Genomic DNA, 26555 nt, shown 5'->3' with positions numbered 1-26555 from the left:
TGTTATCGCAAATTTTCTAATGTATATCGTGATAAATATTTTTGGTCATATCGCCCTGCTCTACCCTACATGCTCTTTGTCACTAGATTTTGACACTTTTCTCAGGATTGCCTCCACCCCTACCACTTCTCCTTTTGTGCTTCCTGGGTAGCAGTGACATTACAGAGTGACAAAGCTGTATTGTGCAGTGAAAAAAAAGTTTTCTGTTTAACAAGACCTTCTTTCTTAGAAATTGAGTGAGGTCACAGTGCAGCCAATGTCTTGCAGAAGTACTTGCAAAACGTGTTAAATGCGGCCAAAGTATAAACAAAGAGTGGGAATGTTTTTGTAGTTTTTTAAAAAAGCTCTCGTTGAACAGGCTGTCTCCGTAATGTCTGGCCAAGGCACTGTTTCATTTCCCAACAGCTGCTTTTTCTTCAGCCTCACTAGGATTAACATGAAACAGATGTTTGAACAGCTGTTAGCAAAAGCAGAATTGTTGTGCATGTATGCTAGCTATGATTCATTGTGTGGAATAATGGTTTTGTGTGACTCTGTTGTCTGGCTAGCAATAATGACACATTACTGCCAAAGAGCTGTTACTTGCATTCAAATGACTATCTATGTATCACCCTTGTTTTATAAAAGCTAATGCCATTTAAGTCATGTGGTTCTCATCACCACAGGTAAGAGCTTTATATTGTAAGGAAAAGACCCTACAATAATAGAGAGGAAACCCCACTTGGTGACAGGGGGAAAGAAAAACTCCTTTTTAATATACAGAAACCTCTGGTAGAGCTAAAGGCTAAAATGTTTTCTCCAACTTGTTTTTCCATTAACATGATCACAGATACAATTCTATACTACACTGTAAAAAATAGTCATACATATTAAACTTAGACAGGTAAACTGAACAGAAAATGTTTTAAAGAGTCATCCATACTGGAACAAAATAAAACAAACTGGACTTCAATGCTGAATATTCATTGAACATCACTGAAGGATGCTTTTTTCAGTTTTGAATCCTCCTGCTCACGCTGCTCTTGACAGGGAATGCTTTGGTTTTCTCTGTTAATCTTATAAATAGGCAATTCTTTGGAATCAAACCAAAGTGTGAAAATGATAAAAGATTCCAAAGAGAGACAAGTCATATCCTGTGTTGGTTTTAAAGAGATGGAAGATGACACAGTTAGAGCTCTGAGTTCATTACATGCAACAGGAACTTAAATGGCATGCTGGCATTAAGATTAAGAAGTGAAACCAATTCTGAGGTTTTTTTTAAATATTTGTGGCTTTTGCAGCCAAGGCTATGAACTTTAAAAGCCTTAAAACTATGATGTTGTCAACTGAGTATTTTAAGCATCGTATAGCAATGCATTTTACTATTTCATGTAGCAATGATGAATTGCAAATGTAACTCGCCTGTACACTCCTACTGCCTCCTTGGAAGTCTTTTTCAGATGTCTGAAGCGCATGGCCATGGGCAACTCCAAACTGGTGGCTCGTCTGATAAAGGGAGCAGAAATTAATTGACCCAAAACTTCAACACCACTGTTTTGCAACATACTAAAAAAAATGACAATAGTCAATATATTTATGAAAAAGTATATTTTAGTTTTGAAAAAAAAGTGGTGTGCAGTTACAATATGAAGCTGCACAACATATTTCAGAGAAAAGCGGTTTGAAAGTCCTAATATGGCATTACAATCCAGGAAATATAAACTAAAGCCTGACCTCGTGGACTTCAAAAGAACCTCGTCTTCCTCATCGTCGTAAGGCCCAATGTCAGGAAGCTGTCTGTGCTGAGAAGCCAGGAAGTTGAACATATCAAATGTAGACTTCCTGTTGGAGCAAATAAACTGCTGTTAGTTCTAGAAGAGTTATATCTTTCTGACTCACTCTCTCCAGGATGAATCCAACAACCCTTTTCCATTAGTACCTACTCTGGGTGGCTTTACATGAGGTGACAGTACCAGTACTGTCAATTGAAGTGACAGTACCAGTACCTGGTACTGTCACCCACCTAATTGATAGTACTGGTACCCTGAGTTTGGATTCTTCTTCCAAAAATCAAAACCGCCATTTTTGAAACCCGGCGATGAGGGAAATGGCACAGAAACAACACCATGGTGCCACAGGCTGAGCAGCAGGAATTGCATCGCCTTGACGTCCATCTTTGTTGTAGCGTTTGTGTTGCATACAAATGACGCCACAGGAGGGCCGGGCGTGTTGCTATAACAACCCCACGCACATTGGTGCTGCTCAACTGTAATGGAAAATGAGTCAAGCCGAGTTGTACTGCCTCAAGTCACAAGCAGGTACTAATGGAAAAAAGGCTAAAGGGCAAACATACCTAAGGTAAAGCTCCGAACGGGCACAGCCACTGGGGTTGACGGGCAGATCATCCTCCTGGCTGAACTGTTTGAAGAAACGGAAACTATGGCGCTGGCAACGGTGAGCTCCTTCAAGCTGCTCCAGCAAGAACACTAATGCGTCATGGACCAGACCCAGCATACGGGGACCGCTGAGCCACTGAAACGTCAGTGGCCTCAACCTTGCAATTGCTCGAGCCTCCTGCACCCCATCTGTGACTGCTTTCCAAGCCACTGAAGGAAGAGTTGACAATTAGATGGGATTAGCACAAAGCAATGAGCATAAAAAACGAGAACATTACGATGCTAATTTTTTAAAATGTAACACTGGCCTTACCTTCAATGGTGTCTGCCTCTACACTAAAGCCGTCATCGCTGGTTATCTCGAATCGTAAGTGTGGCTGGTCTCTATTCGTTGGACATCCCTCATCATCAGATGGAGGTGGTTCGTCATCTGAGGCAGAAGCAGCGCCTAACAAAACACAATCCGTAGAGCTCCTTTTTCACATTGTTCTTAAACAATTCAACACATTTAAAGGACGCAGAAGCGAAAAGGTACCATTCATTAATCAGTGATATATTAAATGTGGCTGGTATTTTTAAACTCTTGAAATTACACAGTTTTATTTTAACTCAAGAATACCAGAATATTTCTTCCAGTCAGTCAGTGTGCTGTGTCCCACTGGTTCCCAGGCCTGCTGTTTGCCTTGTTCACTCACAGACATGAAACTCCAAGGCTCTGATCTGGGAAAAGCAAGTGGAAACAATTATTTTGTTTTTAAAAATGACTTCATATACATAAATATTTGTTTCTCAGGCTCTCTGACGCAAAATCATTGTTTTTCTATGAGAGAGAAGAACAATCATCAGACCTATTATCCACAAACTCCATGAAAGCCATAATTTGAGATAGTACAAGGCCTCATTAGTACTAACTGCGTGGGTAAATTGCACATCTACGAAGGCACCCTTTAAAGCTGAATAAAATACTGCATAAGGTATACAGGATTTGTAGGTTTTGTCTTTGGGCTGCTGAAATACGGTATCAAGCAAGATTGTGAAAACATTTCACTTTCAAAACTACAGCAATGTGGTCTCAGTTTCCAAACGCTACTTCAAAGAACAGGTGACGCGGCACAGTGATAAACTCACTGCTGTCCCAGATATTTCAAACATGCTGGTGGCAAAGAATTCAGAATGAGCCTGTGTAAAACAATGAACATTTCATGACTCCTTTGTACTTTTTTTCAGTTAAGCAATGGACTGAAATAATTTAAAAGTCACTGAAATGCTTTATTTACATTTTACACAACGTTCCAACTTCTTTGAAGTGGACTGTATTTAAAAATCGAAAAGACATCAATTCGTTGAGTAATGGAAACATATACCACCAATAGCCAATAGCCACCAATTGCTTGACTACGTGAATTTTTCTTTCTTTTGTCAGCCTAAATGATCACTGACACAATAACCAGCAGGGCAGCTAAAAAAATGAATTCAGATAGGTAAAAACTTACCCTGAGCTATCAGAATCACTTAGATGCTCCTCTTTTAACTCGTCCAAGTTCAGTACTCCTTTCACTGTGGGGGTCTTGATTCGGACTCCTGAGGCCCTGCTGGAGATGCTTGGAAAAGCTGGTTTGCGACGCTCCTCATCCTCGATGACGGGCTCTGGTTGCAGGAAGTCAACCTTAGATTTCTTTGTGACGATGCGGTCTGAAAGTGAAGACACTCTTTTCATGCGGACATGGGTGCGAGGGCGGGGTGGGGGAACTGGTTTAGGTTGTGGTGATGGAGAGCGGGGTGACTCTGGAGGATCTGGTTCAATTAACAGGCCGGGTGGCAAAACTAGTGAGGAAGGGCTCATTGTTCGAAGCCCACTCCACTTGGGGGTGTAGTTACTCGCCATTGCTTGATTAATAATTGCTTGGGCACTTTCAGCAGGACTCATGGGAGGATTCTCAGATGGCAGAGCAGGCTGCCCTGAGGCCGTGGAGGACTTAGATTTCTTTGACGCGCTGGAATCCTTCTTCTTCTTTGGTTTTCTTGAATCTGGAGCAGTTTCATCTTTTGGTGTTTTTGAAGTTTTTCTTGATTTCTTCACATTGGACATTACCATTGTGTCATTGTTTTTGTGTGTGAGCAGCTGTGTGACAGCAGATGGATTCTGAACTGCAGGCGTGACTAGTGGAGGAGGTACTGTCGTCACATTGGCCACAGATGGTGGTGCAGTCATATTACCAGCTGCAGCTAGTGTGGCTGACAGTGCGTTGCTCTGCAAAAGGCTAGCAATCTGAGTGACACAGTTGTAGGATGGGGAGTTGGGAGTAGGCAGCTGGAAAGTGTTGCTTTCAGGGTTTTTCACAAAGATCTGCCCAAGGCGGTTCACCAGTAGTACATGTGGTGTAGGGTCTACATTTGGACCTCCCACCTCCTTCACAGTAAGAATGGCATGACCCGGTAATGCCTGGGGTACCACTGGTTGCTGAGGTTCGATAGTTGGCCTGGGTGTAGCGAAATTGATGGAGATTGTATGGCCAGCTGTAGCTTCCTTCTGGACAGAAGAACTGTAACCATTTAGGATCATCGGAGCTGAGGTGGTTTGTACCTGTGTGGGAGCAGCTGAACAGTGTGTTGACAGTCCAGACAGAGGCGATATTGCTGCAGAGGAGGAAACAATGCTGACAGCTGTAGAGCCTAGTGGCTGTGTTTGTGTGGCATACACCGGTAGAGAAACAGTAGCTGATAAGCTTGGATCATTCTGAGGCACGACATTTAGTAGTGTCTGTGTCATATCTCCAACGGGACTAAGAGTTGTCAGTTTAGCAGGTTCCAGGGACGGTAAAGTTGTTGACTCTTGTACAGCGGTCACTGGTTGCAATGTAATACTTGTTAAGGGAGGCTGACTGAAAGTAGGCAAAGAATACATCTGGAGAGGGTCTACTAGTCCTTGAGAGGGGTTTGGTACATCTGTTGACATTAAAGGGGAAGGCTGAAGAAGACTCAACAGAGAGCATTGACTGTTATCAGCAGAACCTGCTACTGGGGCCTCTGTTGCAGTAGATGATAAGTCATTCATCAACACACTAGCCCCCTCAGCTGGTGATATAAACCTGCTGCAGTCAGGTGATGAGTTCAGGGCTTTACAAGGTTCGGGGGTCTCAAGTGGTGTGTCTTGCAGCACGGGAAGCATTTCGGTGAACTGTGGGTTAGTGTCACATCTCTCAAGAAGAAGAGGTGTTTCAGAGGACAACCCTGAACTGGAACCTGGCAATAACCCCTCTGAATATGGGATTTCAGGCACATTTGTAGTTAGGTTAGGCAGAATGTTATCAACTGGAGAAGAAAGCATGGGCTCTTGGTTTACTAAAGGGGTTTCAGAGGTTTGACTGGTATCAAAAGATTTAGGTGCATCTTGGGTTGAACCATCAGCGGGATCTTTTGTGGCTTCTGAAATCGTGACTGGAGAAGAATCTGTTCGCTTATCATCAGATGATTCTTTGGAAGGTTGTGTGCTGCTAGCGGTTTCAAAGTCAGGAAGATTTTTATCATTTAGTTTTTTGGCTTGTATCTGAGTTTGACTGTTAACTTTTTGAGCATCATCACTGGTTGCTATACTTGCATCACTCTCTGTGCCGTCATCTACCCCATCCAGTTGAGCCATAGGTCGAGAGGAAGGCGAGGATGGAGACTTCGAGTGATCTTTTGATCCCGGGCAGCTGACTATTGTGCGAGAGAAGTCAAAATAGTGCTCCATATCTTCATCTGAGGATGTGTTACCCAGGTCATCCCTGGCTGAGGCTGCAGACCGTGGCAAACTGGCAACAAGGGTCTTCTTCTTCTGTACTTCTTGGGCTGCTCCCCAAAATTCCTCTTGATCATCACCTTCCACCACTATTTGCTCCCCACAATTCATTGCCACCCCCTCATTTAAGAGGGTTTCTTCAATTTCAAGTTCTGTCCGCATCTCTTGGCCCAGACTCAAGTTGGGGTCCTTGTGGAATGAACTGTAGGGAAACTCTTCTTCATCTTTCTGTTGGTCCAAGTCCTCCTGGGGTGATGTACCATTTGCTGGAGAGACATCCTCTGGCTCTGGTGAAGCTAAGAAGTTGTGTGGCACCTCGACTGAGTCCGACTGGCTTAGATCAAACGACAGTCGACTTCTGGGTAAATGTTGTACAGGTGAAGAGAAGGGTAGACTTTGAGAGGGAAAATTTCCAGCACCTTCCTGCCAGGGAGACTGGGGAAAGAATAACGAGTTACAGTGGGCTGTATTCCCAGAGGATCGTACAGAGGAAGAACCTCTACTTCCAACTGGGCGGGATGACGTAGAATTTATCAGGCTGTCTGTTGCACCAAGTGGGAACAAGGGGGAGGTAGGGAGGGAATTTTTTCCAGTGCGGAGAGTGACTGGTCCAGTTACAGGACCCAGAGGAGGGGGGGACCTGTGACTGCGCAGACCTGTTGTCTGTGAGTGTGGGCCGTGGCGACGAACTCCTCGAGTCTCTTCTAGATCACTAATGGTCAGTATGTGGTGGGGCTGGGCTACTCCTAAGAGGAAAACAGAAATAATCAGTTATATTTACATTCTGTGATGGCTTATTTATTATGTTTCTAAATAAGAACAGGTTACAATTTCTATCATACCTGGGGAAGGCAGAGGTCTTGACATTCCTCCAGCTGGTCTCCTGGGTTGGGGAATCTTTGGCCTTGCACCGTGATCTGACTTTGGGTGGATACCTGGAATCGAGGTTTCCTCCATTGTGGGGTGGCACTCTGATATATAAGTGTCTTGAGTTTTTGATACTGAAGAGTGATAGAAATGATTTATGAATACAGCGAATCACTTGTTAAGGCAATCTAGTTTTCAGAAGTAAAGAAAACCCCCAAAACAAACAAACAAATCAACACACCAGGTATTGGACGGGGGCTGTGAGCAATGGTGTGATTATCTCCCTGGTTCGGCATCTCCTCAACTGGCTTCTCTGGGACAATTGGCCGGACCTCTCGGACTGTACATGTGTATTTGCACCGCCGCAATGGGTTAACCGTACTCCAATACCACCGAGAACACCTTATTATGGAAGAGGGAAATTCATTCAATGTTGCAAATATAATTTCTTTATATAATCAAGTGTTATCAAGTATAATTAATGTTAAAAGCAGAATATACAACTCACTGAAAACCAACAGGAAACAATTTTCCTTTGTTCGCTGAAAGTTCTGTCAGCACACCTAGATTTTCAATCTGTAGGGAACCTGTGCCGTAACAATGTGGAGACCAATTCTGAGTTTAACAAAAGCAGATTCTAATGAACACCTTTAAGGGCCCAAACAAGCAACCAACTAAAACAAAACAGCTTACCGATCATCACGTTGATAAGGTCTGGCTCCAACCCAGTCAAGAACTTTCTGCGGAGACTGATCCCCTCAAAATCAACATACACTCTGCGGTTTACTTCAAATTCCTGACCAGTTATCATCTGTAAAACAAAGGTACATAACTAAAATTAGGGTTTAAATAAAAATATTCTTTTTTCTTTTTTTTTAAATGTACTTCAAACTTGTTTAAATCCTGAAAGAGGCGAGGTGGGAGAGGAGAATTTACCCTGCCACTGATGAGATGTCGGTGTTTATAGCAGTAGACCTTTTTATCATCCTGGAAGACACACTGACGGGAGCGGGCGCACATGAAGTGGTAGTTGCTTTGACAAGATGTCAGACAGCAGCCCACAGTGGCACCCGACTGATTGCAACGTTCACATCGCTGAAGACGATTGGGGTTAATGACAGTGAAGAGTGAAGAATAAAGTTTGGGTTAACGTAATTACAATAAAAAGACTGATCTGGTTCAACTCTACAGATTTTAAGCAATTTTCAGTTTATCAGGGTGATAACAACTAACCATCAAACGTCCCCTTGTGACAGCGCTGTGTACATGCAGCAGAGAGCCATTGTCCTCTTCAAAAACTTCTGCAGACCACAGGCAGCAGTTGACATGAGCCCATTCATTCTGGCCCAAATACAGTAACCTGCCTGCTTCCTGAGAAAGGAAACAACACAATCCAACATGAAATTAATCAAAGAGAATGGAGAATTTACAAAAATAAGTGAATTGTGTTTGCATTCTTCTGTGAACCACTCAATTTTAATGTTTTGGGAATTATTTACATTCGATTTGAGGTCTCCATATTTTTGACACAAAGAGCACTGTCTCTCATCATCTTTAGACCATCCAGTGTCTAGATCAGCTTTTGAAAGCCGACCTCTTTTTCCTAAGTAAACACACAAAAGTAAATATTTAGTGGAAGAGAAAAAACAGAAAAAAAGAACATTTTCTCATAAACTAAATCCGTCACCTTTGAATTTGAGTCTGCTGCTTTTAAAATGGTTCAGGCTTGAAGATTCCCTAGACATTGGAGAAAGAGCCTCTTCTTCCTTTATATCCAAGCTTTGTCCATTGTCTTCCTGCAGGAGTCCCAGTGGAGTTCTAGATGAAAGATCCTCTCTCTCCTGCCACTGAGCATAAACATGCTCTGTTGTAGGAGGATGAACAGCCTGGGACAACATCCCCCTGAAGAGAGAGTTCAGAAGTTCAAAAATTGAAGCAGCACAAAAACAGAATGGTGCTTTCCCTTTTCATTATACAGCATGCATCAGAAGTGAAGAAACCCACATAAATTTACCTACTTGATAAAAATATTTAACACTTAAAATATTTACAGTTCTATATAATGTCTTGTATCTCAATAACTGCAGGCTTAAACTAATAATAAAGCCTCAAAATTAGAAACTAAAGCAAATACTCTAGCGATGAAGTTAGAAAACCTATTGTCATTGAAACAAAATTAAGCAGAGCTGTGATTTCCAGACAGTTATTAAATGAACACCAGACATTTCACAGGGTTGGACATACATGTAAAAGAACTGAAAGACTATGATCCAATCACTTGACATGAATCTAACAGAAGACGTTTGGATCATTTTATGAAGAAAGAAAGAAAAATGCACCATCTCTAGCCAAGAGCACCGCCCGAGTAGAGACATATTTTCTGACCAAAGACAGATTGTCTTTCTGCTGTGCAACACTAGCAGTGAAGATGCTGACAAAGTATGCCATCAAAGAAAGGTGGACATATTGATTAAAAAAAAAAAAATCAAAGATTTCAGTTTTGGTTAAAAAAAACCCTCAGTGGTTGTAGGATATTCCTACATTCCTATTCACAATAGTTGAAATGTGCAATTCCCTGGTATTCCTATTCCTATTTATCCCTATTATATACTCTGTATTTATATAGGTCTCTGTATTTATATATGTGTATATATGGTATATTTCTGCTCATATTCTGCAACTTCTGTTGGTGCAGTGCTACCGGAAACTGAATTTCCCGGAGGAACCCATCCGAGGGATTAATAATATCTAATCAACAGTGAAGTCTGTACTTCTAATATAGTAAATCGAAACTGTTTGTTTTTTGTTTTGTATTTTACTGTAAGGAGACATGACTTTAGCTACTTTTATAGTTAGTTATAGTGATGCTTTACACAGATGTGCTCATTTCTGTTGTATCTATTGTGAAAAGGGGTGCTTGAGGGAAATGTGATTATGGACTCGTGTTTTTATATTTTCACTGTAGGTAGCGAAGATTAGAGAGCTACGTGTAAATTTAGGATTTTGTTTGTAGTGCTGAGGTGGGGAAGACCGGAGGCAGGACAGCTGAAGGGGATGGTACAATGGGCGGGACACCGAACCCATAAGATTGTGTTGATTTCCAGTTGTGAGCCAGACCTCGCTAGACGTAGCGGAAGTAGGCTAGGTCTCCGGATGCATCTGTATTTTATTGTAAAGCGCAAATAAAACGATGTCTGATTTTGGAAGTAAGAGTCTCCGCCTGATCACTACCATTAAAATAATCAGTGAAATCGGTGTACTTCAACACTATCTAGGTACATAACTTTAATGGAGTATTTCTTAAACTTATAAAATGTTAAAAATGTAATACTCACACTGGCAAGTCTTTGGTACAAGGGTCCCACACCTTTGGGTCTTGGCTGTTGAACCAATTAAATACCTCCTCGAGCAGCTAAAAGAGAAAAATCACTCAATAATTATAAATGTTATAAAACTGAAAACAAACAAACAAAAAGATAAATCATGCTTAAAGCCAATCATGCATAACTTCAGGAGACTTTGTGTTTTCAGCCATACAGCACCTTTAAGTAGTAGGATCGTGCCAAGGCAGTAGGTCTCCGCTCCTCTGGAAGATCTTCTTCTTGCTCTAGCCTCTTTCGCACCACCTGGACCACATCCTCATGGAACATTTTCTATTAAAAAAAAGAAAGAAAAAATATTTTGGTGTCCTTGAGATGTTCAATCTTGTGCTGATAGGGCAGCTGCATTTCCAACAAAAGAATGTAACTACAGTAGTCCCTCGTTTATCGCGGTAGTTACGTTCTAAAAATAACCATAACCGATATGTGAAATCCACAAAGTAGTCAACTTTATGTTTTACAATTATTATAGATGTTTTATGGCTTTAAATGCCGTGACTACACACTTTATACACTTTTCTCTGACAGGCTTGAACATTTTACACTTATCTCTCTTGTTTAAACACCCTCAAAGTTCAATCCTTTGTAGAAAAAAAAGTCCAGTATTACAGAATAAAACCAAAGGCACCTGCGGTTTCCTTTGATGGTGCAAAACGTTTCATCGACATTACAGGATGACACACGGCACGATATTGATTGACAATAGTCTACAGCCAATCAGAACGCAGAACACAATGCGCTGTAAAAAACAAACAAACACAAAAAAAAAGCATGCAAAATTGCACCAAAAAAATCTGCCAAACAGCGAGACCGAAAGGTGAACTGCGTTATAGTGAGGGACCACTGTACCATTCTATATCACATAATAGGGCTGTACATTCATTGAATTTGAATCTAGACGACAATTTTGGCATTACACAATTAAATTGAGCAATATTTAAAATGCATGTTTTGCTAATTAAAATGCAAAAGCAAATGAAGCGTTTCTTTTTTTTTTTTTTTTGCCTGTCCCGTTTGGCTCTTTTGCCATCAGAATTATTGTCTAAAGGCGAAGAAAGATGCCCAACAGATTTACTTTACCAAATTGACCATCCCAGCCTTGCCGTAATGGTCTATTTGATTCACCTTTTATTGTTTATTTTATTTTATTTTTACTTGCTAAATACGGGACAGATTTGACTGGGGTAAAGAAAGGGGAGAAAGAAAGAGGGAAAGAAAAACAGCGGGGAAGAGGGACGGGGATAAAGGGCAAAAAACAAAAACCAACAAAATAAGCAGAAAAAAAATACATATATCAATCACCTGGATCACATGTTGAGAAAGAAAAAAGAAAACAAGCAGAAGAAAAAAAAAAGAGCAACATAATAAACAACATCACGATGATATATGGGAATATAACAGTAAATACTAAATATTAAACATTATTGTGCAGCACGCAAGATCGACAGCGCACAGCGTGTGTCGTTTGTGTGTGTGTGAGCACCCGTGTGTACAACTGTCAGCATGAACGCGCTTGTATTAAAAGGTTCCTTCATGTAATGATCTGCTAGAGGGTGTGGGGGAGCCACAGCCCCGTCCTCAAGGGCATGAAGCAGGGCATGAGATCAAAACTCCAGACATCCAGAGGCCCTCAAAACACAAGAGACCAAGGAAGACCAACAGAGGGGCAGCCGCGCCACTGTCCCAGAAAGAGCTGAGGAGAGCCCTGCGGAGCAGAAGCCAGGGGGGGTTGCAGTGACGTGCCCGTGAGCTCAGCCAGCTGTGCCAGAGTGACCGAGCCCCAGGCCGAGAGGCCGAGGGCACCCCACCCCTGAAGGGGCCCGAGCGAGCCCCAGGCTCCAGACCCCGACAAGCAGCCACCAAGGAGTGAGCCGGTGTGTACCTGGACGCCCACCCCCGGACACAAAGACCCACCAACGCACCGATGTCTGAGGGCGTCTGCCACTGGCAGGGAAAGTGGTGGTAGGGGGAGATAAGCCTCCATACCTTGGAGGGCCTGAGATGTCCCCAGAGAGGTGGCGTCTGATACCCAACCTGACATATAGACACAGACAAACAGGCACACACAGATACAAACATCCATTCCCACCCTCATGCTCTCGCATGCAATTACTCAACACTCACCCAACGTGGAGACAGACACAAAGAGACACTGTACACACGATCACACTTCCCAAGCATACTCTATACCCCAGGTCAAGGTACCCTTGTCCCTGGAGGGGGAAACTGCACCCAGACCCAGGTGTTACCCTTTTCCCTGGGGTGGAGAGAAGCAGACCGCCCCGACTCGGCAGCAGCAGGGAGGCCCCACATTCCAGACCCCAGTCGGACGGCCAACTCCTCCTCCTAGCCCCCCCCCCCCCGCTCCAGCAGGCTGCAGAGAACGGGCGTGTGTGAAGACTCCGAACCTCCCTCCGCCCGCTCATAATGTAGTGTTGATGCATGTGTGTTCTAAGGTGCATTTAAAACCCAGGAGGGCATGGAGCTACCTGCCAGAGAGCAGCAGGTAAGCACATAGCCCCTCCTGCTAGCCCTCAATGTCTACGTGTATTTAAAATTGAGAGGTGGGCAACGACGCCAGGGGTGAGGTGCACACCCTGATGGTAATTTGGATTCCGTGTATCGTGCCCACCCCCAAGATCCTATATGTATGTGTAATGGGTGTGAGTAATGTGAATGTCTAAGTTGTGAGATAAAATTGAGGCACAGGCAGCCAGAAGGGGACGGGGGATGGGGGTAGCAAGGCCCTGCACGTTTGGGTGATTGTGGTGGAGCGGGAAGAGGGAGGCAGCTGGAGATGGGGAGGCAAAGAAGGGAGGGGCAAATGACCCCTCCCTGGGGCCAGCTCCCCCGCTGACCCCAGTAGGCACCCCCATACTCTGCAACCTGCCAGGGAAAGGGGGCCCAGGCCCATTAGGACCGGGGCCCAGTTCGGCAGCGCCGCCTGGTCCCAAAGAGACCGGGACAGCCCACCCGACCCCACCACAGAGAAACCGGCACCCACCCCATCATCCACTCATCTTCCAGATTACACAAGACAATAGACACCCAGGCTGAGATCTTCCTCCACCTCTCCTGTATCTCCCTCTCCTGCAGAGTGAGTTCCTGAAGAGAGGAGACCCCCTGCAAGATGTAACAGCCTCCCCGAACAGTTGAAGAGCCCCCCAGGTGGCTCGATGCACTGGCGGCACCCTGCGCCAGGGCTGGGCCCCCATGCACCCACAACCCCGGCAACACACCAACCAGGACCCAAGCCCCCAAGGCCCAGCCAGGGGCCCAGCCCAGAGATGGAGCACCCCCAGAACCCCACGCCCGTCCCAGACCCACCCAGGGGCAGCCAGGCTACCAGGTCAGTAACCCACGTCCGTCAACGAAGGCTTCATGAAAATGGTCAACATATTAGACAAACACAGGTCGAGCTCGAGCAATTCTTTATCAAAAGTGGCAAAACTTGCACTGTTTTATTTGCATACATCATACAGGTATAAAGAAAGGAGTGAAAAACATAAGGAGAATAAGGAAGACCGATTTAACTTTCACTTATATTTTCGTACATATATGAAAATGTGAAAGCAATGTTCGGTTTACAATTTGCAATAAAAACTGAACGATCATGATCATCATTTTTACTATGATGGTACAGACCTAATGTTTAAATGGAAGCACAATGTTTTATACCAGTTAATCTACTTGAGCTGATTATGTGACATTAAATAAGGGGCCGTGTACTCACCAGTGTAGTATAAAGGCCTTTGTCAAACTTCTTTCCTACAGCTCGGAGGTCACAGGCTGGCTTTCCTTCTATGCCACTGTCAGGGTCGACCGATCTTTCACACTACAACAGAAGTCGAAGAAAATTAAACATCATGCAATTTGAGTGGTTTACTAAAATAAAATAATAATAATACAGTAAACGGAAATATTTTGTTAGCTATATTCAATGATATGTAGCATAAAAACCAACATTTGAGTCATAAAAATTAGAGATGAACCGACTGCAATGTGTGACCAGCCTATACCGATTTTTCCTGGTTATGATTTTTTTTCTAAGAACTACAATTGACAGCATATACAAACAAGAATCATGTATTTTATGTTCATAATAAAAAAAAAACAACTTATTAAACTTCACAATTTATCCCAATATGCAGTAAGTTACAGGAACTTCTCTCACTTTAACAACTGAAAATAAAGTGCTCTACTGCTGTAAAGAGGAACACATACATGAAAACGTGTTTCTGTGCACCCACCTTTAACTGACATATTTCACCTTACCTTTAGCAAACAAAAGCAAGTGCAGCATATTCATATAACAAAAAAACAAACAAAAACGAGTCAGGGACTTGCATCATTTTCCAGTATGTGTAGAACTTCAACAGATAACAGGACATTGATTCTTTTTTCTTTTTCACTTGTCTCCATAAGTTTTCCTGTAACTGCTTTGATCTTTTGCTCATGCCAAGGCTTCTTTAAGCTTTAGTTATCTTTACCACTTTTCTTTTGTTAGCTTCTGTAAAAATGTCCATGTTCAGCTGGATAAGTTTGAGTTAAGCATCTGATTAAGTTTTCGGCAAAAGTTTTCGTAGTGCTTTCCCTTGCAGGTTACTTTACCAAACTTTACTCACAACATGTTAACATATGGCTGTGAGTGGGTGCATGAGTAGTTGTGCATGTTGTGCATGCATGAAATGGACCAGCTCATAACGGCACATATATCAGGCTGGTCACCGGTTGGTGTTGAGAACACCGAAAATCATCCGATTCCAGTCCCTGGCAAGTCAATCATTGCATCACTAATAAAAATAGAAGCAAAGTCTCCTACCTGTGAGCAGGTAACAAGGTGCTGGGTGAGGGTGGATGAAAGCAAGCATGCTAGCACCTTCTCCACCCCAGCCCTGAGCTCAATGTAGAGAAGCTCTCTCCAGGCACTGGGTTGGGTCACACTACATGGTCGACATGAATACACTACACTCTCTGGCAGGCTGGACAGGATCTCATACAGCTCATCTGAAATTATTTTACAGGAGAGATATTTTGGATGGAGGCAGAGAAATCCACTCATAATCAAAATTCACAAATGCAATCTAAGAAAAATATTCATGCTCAGCTGACAGTAGCAGATAACATTTAAGTTTGATAATGCTGTTCCAGTATTAAGAAGCTTCAAAACTGTATACCATCAATGTTTACAGAGTCAATAATAAAAATCACCTGTTAGATCCTCACACTTGGCATGAACCCAATGGTTGCAGGTGCCACACTGCATCATTTGACTATCATAGTCATTGTCCTCATAACACTTGAAGCAGATTGGACAGTAGTTACCTAAAAAAAGAGACATTCAGACAAGTTAAAGAAGCTGAAAATTCACCAAATGATAAACTTATTGTTAAGGTTAAACTGTCGCCTCACCCTGGTCATAGAGTTTTGAGCAATCTGGACATAGTCCTTTGTCATGGTTCCACTCAGTGTCCCAACTCTTCCCTGGTGTGACGCCACAACTTTTGCACCTAGTGCATGTCATACACACCTGCACAAAATATTACTATGAGAAATCGGCAGGTTGTAGTAAATATCCCTAAAATTGTGTTTTTTTTGAGTAACCTACCCAGGCTTTCCTCTTCTTGTTTTGTTTTGGGTAGTTTGGTCCCAAACAGGAGGCATGATAGCAGTTCTGGCATCGTTCACACTCTAATAAAGGCTGAGGAAGACATGGAAGCAAACAGATTAAGTACATACCAATAAGAAAGCTAAACAAGACAAATAAAATGTTTTAACCTTTGAGAGCCTGTTTTTCCTTCCGCACACATGGCAAAACTTGCAGCGTCTGCAGCACCAGTTTTCTTTGTTCTCCTCTGAGGGGCGCTCCGCTGGCTCAAGGCAAAATTTGTGGAAAGGTTCACAGCACACTTGGCAATACAGCATCTGTAAAATGAGGGTCAGAGGAAAAAAAAAAGAACATGTAAATAACAAAAAAGGACACTTTGATATCTGAATCATGTAGTGTTTAATGTTTATCTAAACTTGTTGAAAATACAAGGTGGTAAGCAGGAGACTGAATATTTAAATTAAAATTGAGTAGAAATTATCAGTTACCTCATGTTGCCCTTTACTGGCACAAAGGAAGCAGACATAGGGTGGCATGGGAGGCGCAGAGGTCAGTATACTTAATCCACTCATATTCCAGACATTCTCCAAAGCACAGTCCTCCTGAAAATGAGACAAAAATTGAAAAAGATAAATAAATTTAAAAAAATTAAAGATTTTCACAGTAGTTACCATTACCCTACTCTTTCCATTAATCAATGCCCATATAGATATTTACATTATGTTGTTGATTGAACTGTGGATTAACTTTGTGTATTAAATTTAATGCAAGTTGTAATTTGCATTTTCACACATGTAAAACTTTCATTCATAGATTAAAAAAATAATTCGACAGATCAGAAGGAACAAAACTCTAATGAATGATGTATGGAACGCTGCACATGTGGGAACTTAGATTAACACCGACCCCTGCTGGGCAAAACATTATACTAACGTGAAAACATGAAATGCATTTTAAATTATTACAGGTGTTAGCTGTGTGTACATCTTCTGTGGAGTAAATAATATTTGAGGAAGGCAAATAAGAAACCAAGTATGTCTCCAAATACATAACTCTAGTTATTACTTTCCGACAGGGAATACAACTCTGGAATTTAGGAATATATGAAACAAAGACAAAACAAACAAAAAAACCCTACCTTAAAATCAACCCTGATTTTGTGAGTAGGTTTAGAAGATTCGACAGTTCGCTGCTCAAATCCATGGGCCAATGCAGCCAGGACACTGGGAGGAGTCTGCTCCAAAGGACCCTGAGACTGGAGACCCTGAGAGACCACCGCAACCTACAGACATGCATAATAGTTAATTAAACTGCTAATTGCTAAATTCACTGCATTAAATTAGCAAAAGAAAGGGAATGTAAGAAAATCCTGAGACAGTTTGTGCAGAAACGTCTGGTTTGTTTGATCAGTAACAGTAACGAGTGTGATGTTAAGCACAGCGTGCCAGAGCTGGACATTTTTTTGTCCTTGTTGGCCAAACATCAATATACTTCTATACAATTGCCACAAATTTCCATTATATAAGTTAAGTACAGTTTAAGCACCAATTAAATCCAGAATTACCCACCTTCTCAGGTTTACGTCGAGCTGACGGCACACGGTGAGAACTGGACTTTCGATGCCTGACCTCATCATCTGATATGTCTCCCAAGAATCCTTCCAGCGACACAAAGTCTTGAGAACATCATGGAAAAAACAATTTACTTTATTACAGGCTTTGTAATCACAATAGTACACAATATCCAAACTTAAATGACTACACAGCTACTTGCTATTCTTAAAAAACAAAACAAGCAACTAGACTGTGTCAAGCAGTCGCTGAGTATTAATTTACCTTGACTGAAACGGGGTCCGACACCTCTTCTCCTTGCTGGTGAGGCAGAGCTCGAGAGAGCTTTATCATCTAGATCTGAGTCGTAATCCACCAGGTCAAAATAGACACGGGGTTTAACAACACGCTTCGGCTGCTTTCTCAATGATGGACTGTGGCCGTCACTCTGGAGACCAGACGGTGAGTCATTCCCTTCGTCGTTACTTGAATGACCCCCACTGAGAGAGGATCGCCTTCGCTTAGAGGAACCTAAAAGAAAACAGTGGTGACACTGATATGTAAGAACTACTACAACATGAAGTGTGCACAGAAGGGGAAAAATTACCTTTAGGTGCCGTTCTCCCACTTAATCTGCGTGCTTTCCTCTCCTCAATTTGGTCACATCTCTTATACCTTGTAATTAAAATAAAATAAATACAAATTTTTAGAATAAATCAGAATTCACCACATTGTCCTATGTGCCACAAAAACTACCAAACATAACTTACACACAACACTGCCGCTTGGTATTGGGACCACCAAACTTGGGTTTGTCCAGGCAGTTAATGCACTTGCCACAATCATCTTCGTGGTTGCAGCCTTTGCATACGCCACACCTTCTAGATCGGTACCCAAACGGTCCAAGTCCTTTCCGCTTTACAAAATTTGATGGTTTCTTGACCTTGGTGACCTTTGGATCTGACAGCCCAGGACTGTCAGATTCAGATGGAGAACCAACATCTGCAAGAACAAAAATGCAATAAGAATGGGAAAATAATGCACGATTATCTGAACAGCAGCTCTTGTTCTCTTTCCCAAATGCATTCTCAGCTACATCAAACAGCAGCGGTATAGATAAAAATAGTAAAGATGCAATGATGAGGCACTAAATATATAAATGATCAAGGAAAGTCTGGTTACAGTGAATATCAAATAAAAACTAATCAGTTGTACAACTGATTGCTGGAAGTTAGATAGCGTTACTTATGTTTGAGTTAGGAAACAAATTTGTTTATAGGAACTGTTCAGACAAGCAGTGTAATGTCATTGGTCATATCTACCTTTAGTGACCGCTGATGGGGAAATGCCAGATCTTTCATGCAGTGGCAAGGCACTAAGTCTGGGAATATCATCTGGTACCATGGCACGTGGCTGCCCGAGGACCACGGATGCAGCACGGCACACGTGCTTGATACGTGGACCTCCTGCTCTACGGAACTCCTGGCACAGTGGGGAGATGACTTGCGGCTGAGGAAGGAAATAAAAGTGTCATGAGGCTTTAGTTTACACGGGATGAGCTTCCCTGTTTATATTATTGTTCAATTTCAGCTCAACAAAAGGGTTTTTTTTATCCGCTTGGTACAACCACAGACAGAAACAAGATTTTTAGTGAGATCAATGCTCGCTCCCCTCGAGCCTATTGATTTCTTACTTGTACTTGAGGCGGTTCTGTCTTGACTGGAACGTCAGAATGAAGCTGCACCCTCTGCTTCCTCCTTTGTCTTTTAGAGGTCATATCTTGAGACCTGGCTCCAACCGGGCCAGATAACAGCTGCAAGGTTAATTTGAAAAGATTAAAAAAAAAAAAAACACTGATCCATAATGTATCACTCAAAACAACTGTGTTTATATGATGTGTTCTTCCTCTATGACATGTTATTAAGCCAGGTTAAGCTACTAACAAACAGTCAATGTATACAATGAATTGAAAACACGCTTGTGGTGACGGTGACCTTACCCCAGACGACTTAAGCTGTTTCTGCTGGTCAATTTTAATAAGCTGAACCTTGGCTTTCCTGAGGAGATTGAACATTCTTTTATTTGCACCAGTGAGTCGTGCTCTTTGTGGTACTCCCTTCTCCACAGACCCAAGAGAAATGCCCCCACATCTGCCTGAGTTCTGTACTGACTGCAACTCTCCTGTGGAAGCAATACAAGCCATTTTCAGGTCTATGGTATAGTCTTGTTTGCACGATTGTGTAAGTGATGAATCGAAAGTTGCTTAACATTAGTATGGTGTTACCTGAGTGAGGCTGGGCAGTGTCTTTTGCAGCTATATCTTCCACTTGGCCATGTTGCAATGTGAGTGACTTTGGGTTAGTAGTCCTAACACAGACAGAAACTTTTCTCACTACTCCAGGCGTATCTAGGTCTTCGATCTTAAGCTTGGACTTGTCTTTCTCTAAGCTTGTATCCCGTTGCCTAAGACTAATGCTCATGGCTTCATCATCAAGTCCTTCTGCTAAATCAACAGGAGGCTGGAGTGGTTTGCTCGCACCATCGGGCTCTGTTGGGTTTTTGCTTTTAAGTCCCAGTTGTGGCTTCTTCAGCCTCTGATATATCTTGAGGTGAGTCGTTTGCTTAGTGAACTTAGGGCAGCTTTTCTTTTTCTGAACATCAAGGAGGTCAGTAGATAGTTCTGTAGGCTTATCAACTGGTGTCAGTGAAAACAGATCCTCGCCTTTGTTTTCTGGAGTTTTGTCCAGTGTATTCACTTCCTTGCCTGCCTTTTCTGGAAGATGACACTTAAAACTTGAGTTCTTTAGAAGAGACCTGTTCTTATCATTTTTGACACTTTTTCTCTCAGAAAACAGGCTATCGGCGAGATCAATACTTTCATCGAGGTCCTGAGCTGAAAACAGATCGACATCCAGTTGAGCTTCACTCAATATGTCCTCCTCGTCAATAGGCAGGATTGGAGATATTGCTCTGTCTGCCCCATCATCTCGCCTCTTTCCTGGACGTATTTGCAAGCCCAGTTGTAAACCCTTTTTTGGGGAGTTTCTCCGAGGCAGTACAGACATTCCTGCATCATCCATAAACCTCTGCGGGGTCTTGATCACCCGAGAGGATCTGGCACTTACCACAGGCATTATGAAGTGCTTAATGTTTTTTATGAACTTTGACTTACTGCGCTGAGCCTCTGCAACATCTGCCTGCCCCCCATCAACTAATGTGTCTGTTTCCTCCTGCTTCAAACTATCTTTGTCAAGTCCTGTATCTATCAGCTTGGAAATGACTTTAGGTTTTGGTCTCTTAGAGCCAATAAACTGAAGACTTGACTGCTTCTTTTTGTACTTTTTATGTACCCCAATAAGTTTGAAGCTTGGGGATGGTGCGTTAGCTGCCAGTGGGGTAGAACTGTCACCATCTCCCTCTTCAGTTTGTTCACTTTCAGGTAATTTGAGTGGGGCAAATTTTCCATCTTTGCTCCTGTGTCTGTGTTTCTGGCGCTGACCAATCAAGTTTTTACGTTTCTTTTTTCCTTTTTTCTGAGATGCCATTGATGCATTTAGATCACTCGTTTGACATTCCAGTGACAAAGATTGCTGACTTTCAATTGACTGAATGTCCATTTCTTCCTTTACTGATGGCTGTATCTGCTCTTCCTCCACTGACACAGGGTCCTGTTTGGTCTCTGGCGGAGGGCAATCTTTTGTTTCCGGCTGGCTTACCTCTGTTACTAAAGGCTGAGTGTCTTCCTCTTGAACAGGCTCCGTGTTAGTAGTGTCAACTGTAACAGGCTCTGTGTTGACAGCAGTTTCAGTGGAAACGACAGCCTTCTTCCTGGGAAGAGACTTCTTTTTCCCTAGTTTGTTATTCCTACATCTTCTAGGCTTGGAAGGCACAGGCAATGGTTTGGCCTCACTAAACTGTGGTTCGGCCTCATTAATCTGTGGTTCTACCTCATTCTCCACCTTTGGTGGGGAAGCGTCACCTGGCAACTGTGAGGGGTCTTCAGCAATATTTGAGGTATCCTTGTCAACAATTTCAGAGGAGTTTACAAAGGTCGTTTGCGATGGCTCCTCAGTCAAATCAAGACAAGGGTTTTCGGGAAGAACTTGTGAACTGGAATCTTCAGTTGAAACCTGAGAAGAATCTTCAACATGAACCTGTGGGGCATCTTCATCCTGTACACTTGCTCTAAGCTTTCGTTTTGGAGTGTTCACCGGCTTCTGACTGACAGACTTTGTTGGTGACGAATCAAGGCTTGATGTTCTCCTCCTAAGCCTTCTTGTTGGTGTGACATCAACATCCAGACATGCTGATTTATCCTCATTAGTTTCATTCTGATCTATTAAAACATCCTCTTTCTCCTCTCTTTCCAACATCTTTTCAGCCACAGGGCTGACCTGCTGAATTAAAAAAGAAGGCTTTGAACTTTTATGTTTGCCAGGAGAGGAGACCTTTTTAATTTGAAGAGGGGGGACAACTTTCCCACAGTCCGTTTTAGTGATTTCTTGTGGAGATGCTTCAGCCGTGTGTTCCACTGCAACTTCAACTTGTAAAGAGGTCTTTTCCTCCAACGGCTCCTCGGCGTTGTTTTGGGAATCTTTCTGATTACTCTCATTTTTCTCAGTGTTTTCACTCTCCTGTGGAACTGTGTCATCAAGTTTGGATTCATCATCAATTCCCTTTAAATTTTCACTGACACTGGTATCACAAAGAGCGGGCTGATCAACCTCACTTACAGCATTAGGTGTTACTGTGAAAGTGTTTTCAGCGCATGGCGTCTGACTTCCTCCCTTTACTAACGTCAAAGTCCAGATAAATTTTCTTCGTTTTTTCTTTCGAGACGTATTCTTCCCCGCGGACTGCGCATTGTATTTAGGGTTTCTGATCTTTATTAACTTTAAGCTTGGGACCCTCGTGTCCTCATTTTTCAAAGGCAAACTGTCACTGGGTTGCACAGCTGAGTTATCAGTCTCTGACAATGACAGACCTTGGTTTTCTGGCACTGTATCGTTTTTATTCAGCCTCCTGCTTTGCCTTCGTCTGTTACTTCCCGCTAATGGTTTGGCCTCTGCTGTCCGCGAAGCTTCTGACTTGGACGCTGCTACAACAGCATCACTTGTACTCAAACTTTCCGCTGCAGGTGCACTCACCGTGGCTCTTTTAGAGAGTGGGTTTGTGACTCTATTGCTCCTACGAGTCACTAGTTGATTAACTTCAGGACCCTGGCCAGCAGCAGTTTCCTTATGCTTTAATTTCTTTGCATGTGATTTTGGCTCTACAGTCCCGCTCTCTTTTACAGAATCAGGTTGATCAACAGATTCTTTCTCCTTTGATTTTTGGTCACTAACCACAACTTTGGCGCTAGTCTGGCATACAGGCTCTGTTGTTTTTAAAGCAGATCTCCCACGCCTTCTCACAGGTACCGTCCCCCCTCCTTTATCTTCTGTGCCATGCTCATCCTCTTGTGGTTCAGCTTTTAATTTGACATGAGCACTTAAAATCTGGTCACCCTCAATGTCCTTGGTTTTAGGCTCATCCTGATCTCCTTTCATCTTCAACTTCTTTGCAGATTTTTTCTGAGGCTCCTTTACAGTTTTGATTTTCTTTTTGGCCACCAACTTTATAGTAATCCTCGGTGCTGCTGATGAAGCTCTGCTCTTGGCGGGCTGTCGATCCAGGGTGCTTTTTCCTTTCGAACCTTTCTTGCAATCTTTTGCTGGTTTTGCTTCGAGGGACACGTCGTGCATTTGCTCCGAAGACTTTACATCTTTTATCGGGTCAGGTGGTGCAGCTGCCTTCACTGCTGGCGTTTTAAGCGGTAGCTTCTCACTTTGACGTTTCGATTTTGTGTTGGCAGCATCACCTGCAAAACAAAGGTATTAAATGAACACAAAATCATCTGACAAAACTATATAGAAAAAATATATTATATTGCATTTCGTGCTTAATTCATTTCCTAACTTGTGGGTTATTTACAAATAACACCAAATATTTCATGAGATTAAATAACAGCTTGGTCTTTACCTTTGGAAGAATTTTGTTGAGACAATATGGGTCCCTTGGAACCTTTTGTCTCAGCTTCAAATCCTTTGAAATCATCCCCCTTGAAAAATAAAACCGCAATTAACACTTGAAGCCACTTTGCACTTTGCTGGAAACTGTTAAACCATCAGGATAAACAATAACTAAAGTTTTAGGTCCGAGTGCAGAAAAAAAAATCCTTTGCATGCACATGCTTTTAACACGTAACACATTAACAAATCAATATATGTGGATCATAGCATATCTGAACAAGGGCTTTTCTAACAATATAGCAAACAAGTCTGACTTTTTAAAATGAAACTCATCAATAGTACATGACTGTTTTGCTCTTTCTAAGTAAAGGTTGAAACCAACTACTGTCATTCATCATGGGTTGTTATACAGATATCATAAATGCGTTGTGCATTAGTAACAGCAACAACAAAAAAGAAAAAAAAACATGTGGCTGAGTAGGAAAAATTCCTATAATGTTATTACATAATATAGACCGTTTACTACCTAATGCAACACGATTTAACAACAGGTTTAATATGAATGTCAAATGAGCAGCTACGAAAAAAAAAACTGCTGGTAAATCTTGCTATAATTACTATTCTCTTTGTACTGTACATCCCCATACCCACAACTGGGATCTTAACTCATAAAACAGCGCCACTCTTACGAGCTGGCATTTTACTTAAACTTTATGAGGTGAGTTTGAACGCTTTCGATTCCAACAAGGTTGCATTTGACTTTGGCATACTTCTGCACCACCATTTAAACCTGACGTGTTTGGTGACATTAGCTAGCGGTTAGCAAACCCAGCCCTCCATAAAGCATTCAACCTAATTTGTGAAAGTTATCTATGTGGTACAAATAAGCTCCGACGTATGTGCGGTTTTATTTAAAGTAACTACTCTGCCCGAGTCTATGCAGCGTGTTAGCAGTTAGCCACTGTGCGGGGTACGAAGGCGCTATCCTTCCCCTTCTTTGTGTTCACTATTAGCTAGCTAGCTGCTACTCTGGCCCTATAACGAGTGGGCCATACATGAAATAACTGAGACTCCTGATCACAAACTCGCGTTCCCGCATAATGTGTTTTTTAACAATTAAAACTCTTGCAGTTATGCATGCTATGACCCTTTAAATGTTTAAAATTTCTAGGAGCAAATTAAGCAACAGTGCTGCGGTGACTTGAACAGCTTTGCTGCTTTTGCTGAAGTGCTTATTTTGTGTTACGACTGTTCATTAAATGTAATGGAGAGCTCCACTGTGCTAACACTTAGCATACAGTTTTAGCTTAGCAAGCTTGAAGCTGAAGCTAAAGTTAACGCTAGCCTGAAGGATGTTGACATTTCTCCATGGTACTAAGCAGTCACACTGTTGTGCCTTGCTCTCTTTCTGGTGCATTAACGATCACACAAAATGTGAGAAGATGAAATAAAGATACTAACTCCTGGGTGGGTGTGGGACCTCACCTCTTCACTCCCACTAGAGCTGTATCCAGCCTGGCCAAGGATCTTGTGGCTTTCCTGTATTCCAAGCAAGCGCAAGTGAGACTGGTCTTCGTTTAACGATAGAACCAGGTTTGCGGGCCTTGGCCCTCCGTTAGTCACATCATCAGCTTCTAAGCCCGATCGCCCGAGTTGCCAACGCTTCTCAGAGCGCAAACGACTGCGTGATGACCAAGGCCGACCGGGAAAACGACCTCTGGCCGTAGCGGTTCCACCTTGGCCTCCTACGGCAGCCGCGGTTGCTGATCCGCATCCCGCTGCCGCCATCATTGCTTCAACAACAACACACACCGACGGCTAGCAGCTCGAGGAGAGACAAGAGGGAAGGCGCGAGATGGGAGGGGGGAGCCGCAGTGCTGCACGGGAAATTGAGTTCATTTTCCCACTTAGCGAGGGGAAAGTGACGTGTACATGTGCGGTTGTACGTCAAATTGTTATTTGACACAACTGGCTATGGTTTAAAATTTAAAGGTTGCTTAGCTGTATATACTATTAAAACATAAAAAATAATTAAATCTCAAAAAATGGTCAAATGTTGTGTCTTTTTGCGTTTGAAGACAATTGGGATAATTAAATGGAACCTAACAGCGTTCAAGATCATCTTCAAAGCAGAGATGGCAACTTAGCACAATATTGTGAGTTTCGTGTTCATTTATTAGAGCAGTGACCGTCTTTTTTAATCGCTCCATTTAACAGTATTGACAGAGGTAGCACTGAAATGAAATTTAATTGAAGGAGAACTGCTTTAAGGCTGCATAACTGAATGAATGTTTTGATAATTAAATGCGTTACATCTACCAGCATTCTTGACTATACACATAGTCAAACACTAGGTGGCAGTATGAATCCTTATTGCGATAATGAAAGGCTAACGATGAAGGTGTTTAAACCTTCATTCACTTAGTTTATTTATTGTTAATTAGGGATTAATTAACGGAGTTGCAGATCATGCCATATATAAGAGGACCTGGTTGATCAGGGTAAGAAATATAATATAATAACATAATAATATATATTATGCAAATATTCAGGTAACATCAGCGTTTTAAAAAAAGGGTAAAAGTTGGTTAGTTCCGTTATCAGGGCTATATTTTTTTGTTTTTTATTTTGTATTACTATTTCCAAAAGTAGGTATTTTACATCCAACCCATGCACAAACAGTGCAATCACAATCACACCACCACACAGTACTGACCCACACATATGGTTCTTACACACACACTGGACTTTCTGGACTTTGTTTTTGCACAACACTGGTCACTATATTCTTCATTTCCGGTTAATACTTGTACAGCTGCTGTTATTGTGTATATATTTATTTATATTTATATTTCTTCATACATTCTTATATAGTTCTATATTGTGTATTTTGTTGTACAATTATTTTATTTTCAACTTAATTTATATATTTTATCTTATTCTTCCCAGTTAAATTTACCCTTCATTCTAATTTGTGTTGTAC

The 26555-nt window shown here is 42.2% G+C and overlaps 1 protein-coding gene across 2 annotated transcripts in view; it reads right to left on the bottom strand.

Moving 5' to 3' along the window:
• The window catches only part of kmt2bb (lysine (K)-specific methyltransferase 2Bb), a 29151-nt gene extending 3757 nt beyond the window's left edge, over window positions 1-25394 (bottom strand). The window contains exons 1-34 of one of the 2 annotated variants that reach the window (XM_085473519.1): window positions 25058-25394; window positions 23583-23661; window positions 19846-23421; window positions 19561-19742; window positions 19255-19374; window positions 18884-19070; window positions 18332-18563; window positions 18169-18236; window positions 17847-18092; window positions 17580-17686; window positions 17150-17293; window positions 16500-16613; window positions 16182-16328; window positions 16012-16104; window positions 15816-15933; window positions 15615-15728; window positions 15226-15410; window positions 14137-14238; window positions 10566-10676; window positions 10359-10435; window positions 8711-8925; window positions 8523-8626; window positions 8257-8394; window positions 7960-8118; window positions 7717-7834; window positions 7532-7610; window positions 7265-7425; window positions 6999-7157; window positions 3869-6902; window positions 2995-3095; window positions 2689-2823; window positions 2333-2585; window positions 1714-1821; window positions 1402-1485 (exon numbers count right to left, since the gene is read on the bottom strand). In XM_085473519.1, the coding sequence (XP_085329645.1) occupies window positions 1402-1485; window positions 1714-1821; window positions 2333-2585; window positions 2689-2823; window positions 2995-3095; window positions 3869-6902; window positions 6999-7157; window positions 7265-7425; window positions 7532-7610; window positions 7717-7834; window positions 7960-8118; window positions 8257-8394; window positions 8523-8626; window positions 8711-8925; window positions 10359-10435; window positions 10566-10676; window positions 14137-14238; window positions 15226-15410; window positions 15615-15728; window positions 15816-15933; window positions 16012-16104; window positions 16182-16328; window positions 16500-16613; window positions 17150-17293; window positions 17580-17686; window positions 17847-18092; window positions 18169-18236; window positions 18332-18563; window positions 18884-19070; window positions 19255-19374; window positions 19561-19742; window positions 19846-23421; window positions 23583-23661; window positions 25058-25363 (11156 nt within the window). In that variant the 5' untranslated portion in view covers window positions 25364-25394. Of the gene's footprint in view, window positions 1-1401; window positions 1486-1713; window positions 1822-2332; window positions 2586-2688; window positions 2824-2994; window positions 3096-3868; window positions 6903-6998; window positions 7158-7264; window positions 7426-7531; window positions 7611-7716; window positions 7835-7959; window positions 8119-8256; window positions 8395-8522; window positions 8627-8710; window positions 8926-10358; window positions 10436-10565; window positions 10677-14136; window positions 14239-15225; window positions 15411-15614; window positions 15729-15815; window positions 15934-16011; window positions 16105-16181; window positions 16329-16499; window positions 16614-17149; window positions 17294-17579; window positions 17687-17846; window positions 18093-18168; window positions 18237-18331; window positions 18564-18883; window positions 19071-19254; window positions 19375-19560; window positions 19743-19845; window positions 23422-23582; window positions 23662-25033 lie in introns of both variants that reach the window. The other variant, XM_085473518.1, reaches the window with a different exon arrangement.
• Window positions 25395-26555: the final 1161 nt, after the last annotated feature.

The sequence above is a fragment of the Copadichromis virginalis genome, linkage group LG11 (assembly GCF_057382275.1).
Source record: "Copadichromis virginalis isolate Kocher_CV1m ecotype Utaka linkage group LG11, C_Virginalis_male_GT1.1, whole genome shotgun sequence".
Classification (NCBI taxonomy): domain Eukaryota; kingdom Metazoa; phylum Chordata; class Actinopteri; order Cichliformes; family Cichlidae; genus Copadichromis; species Copadichromis virginalis.
Note: the sequence above shows the minus strand (reverse complement) of the source record. Positions and strands in the feature narration are given on the sequence as shown.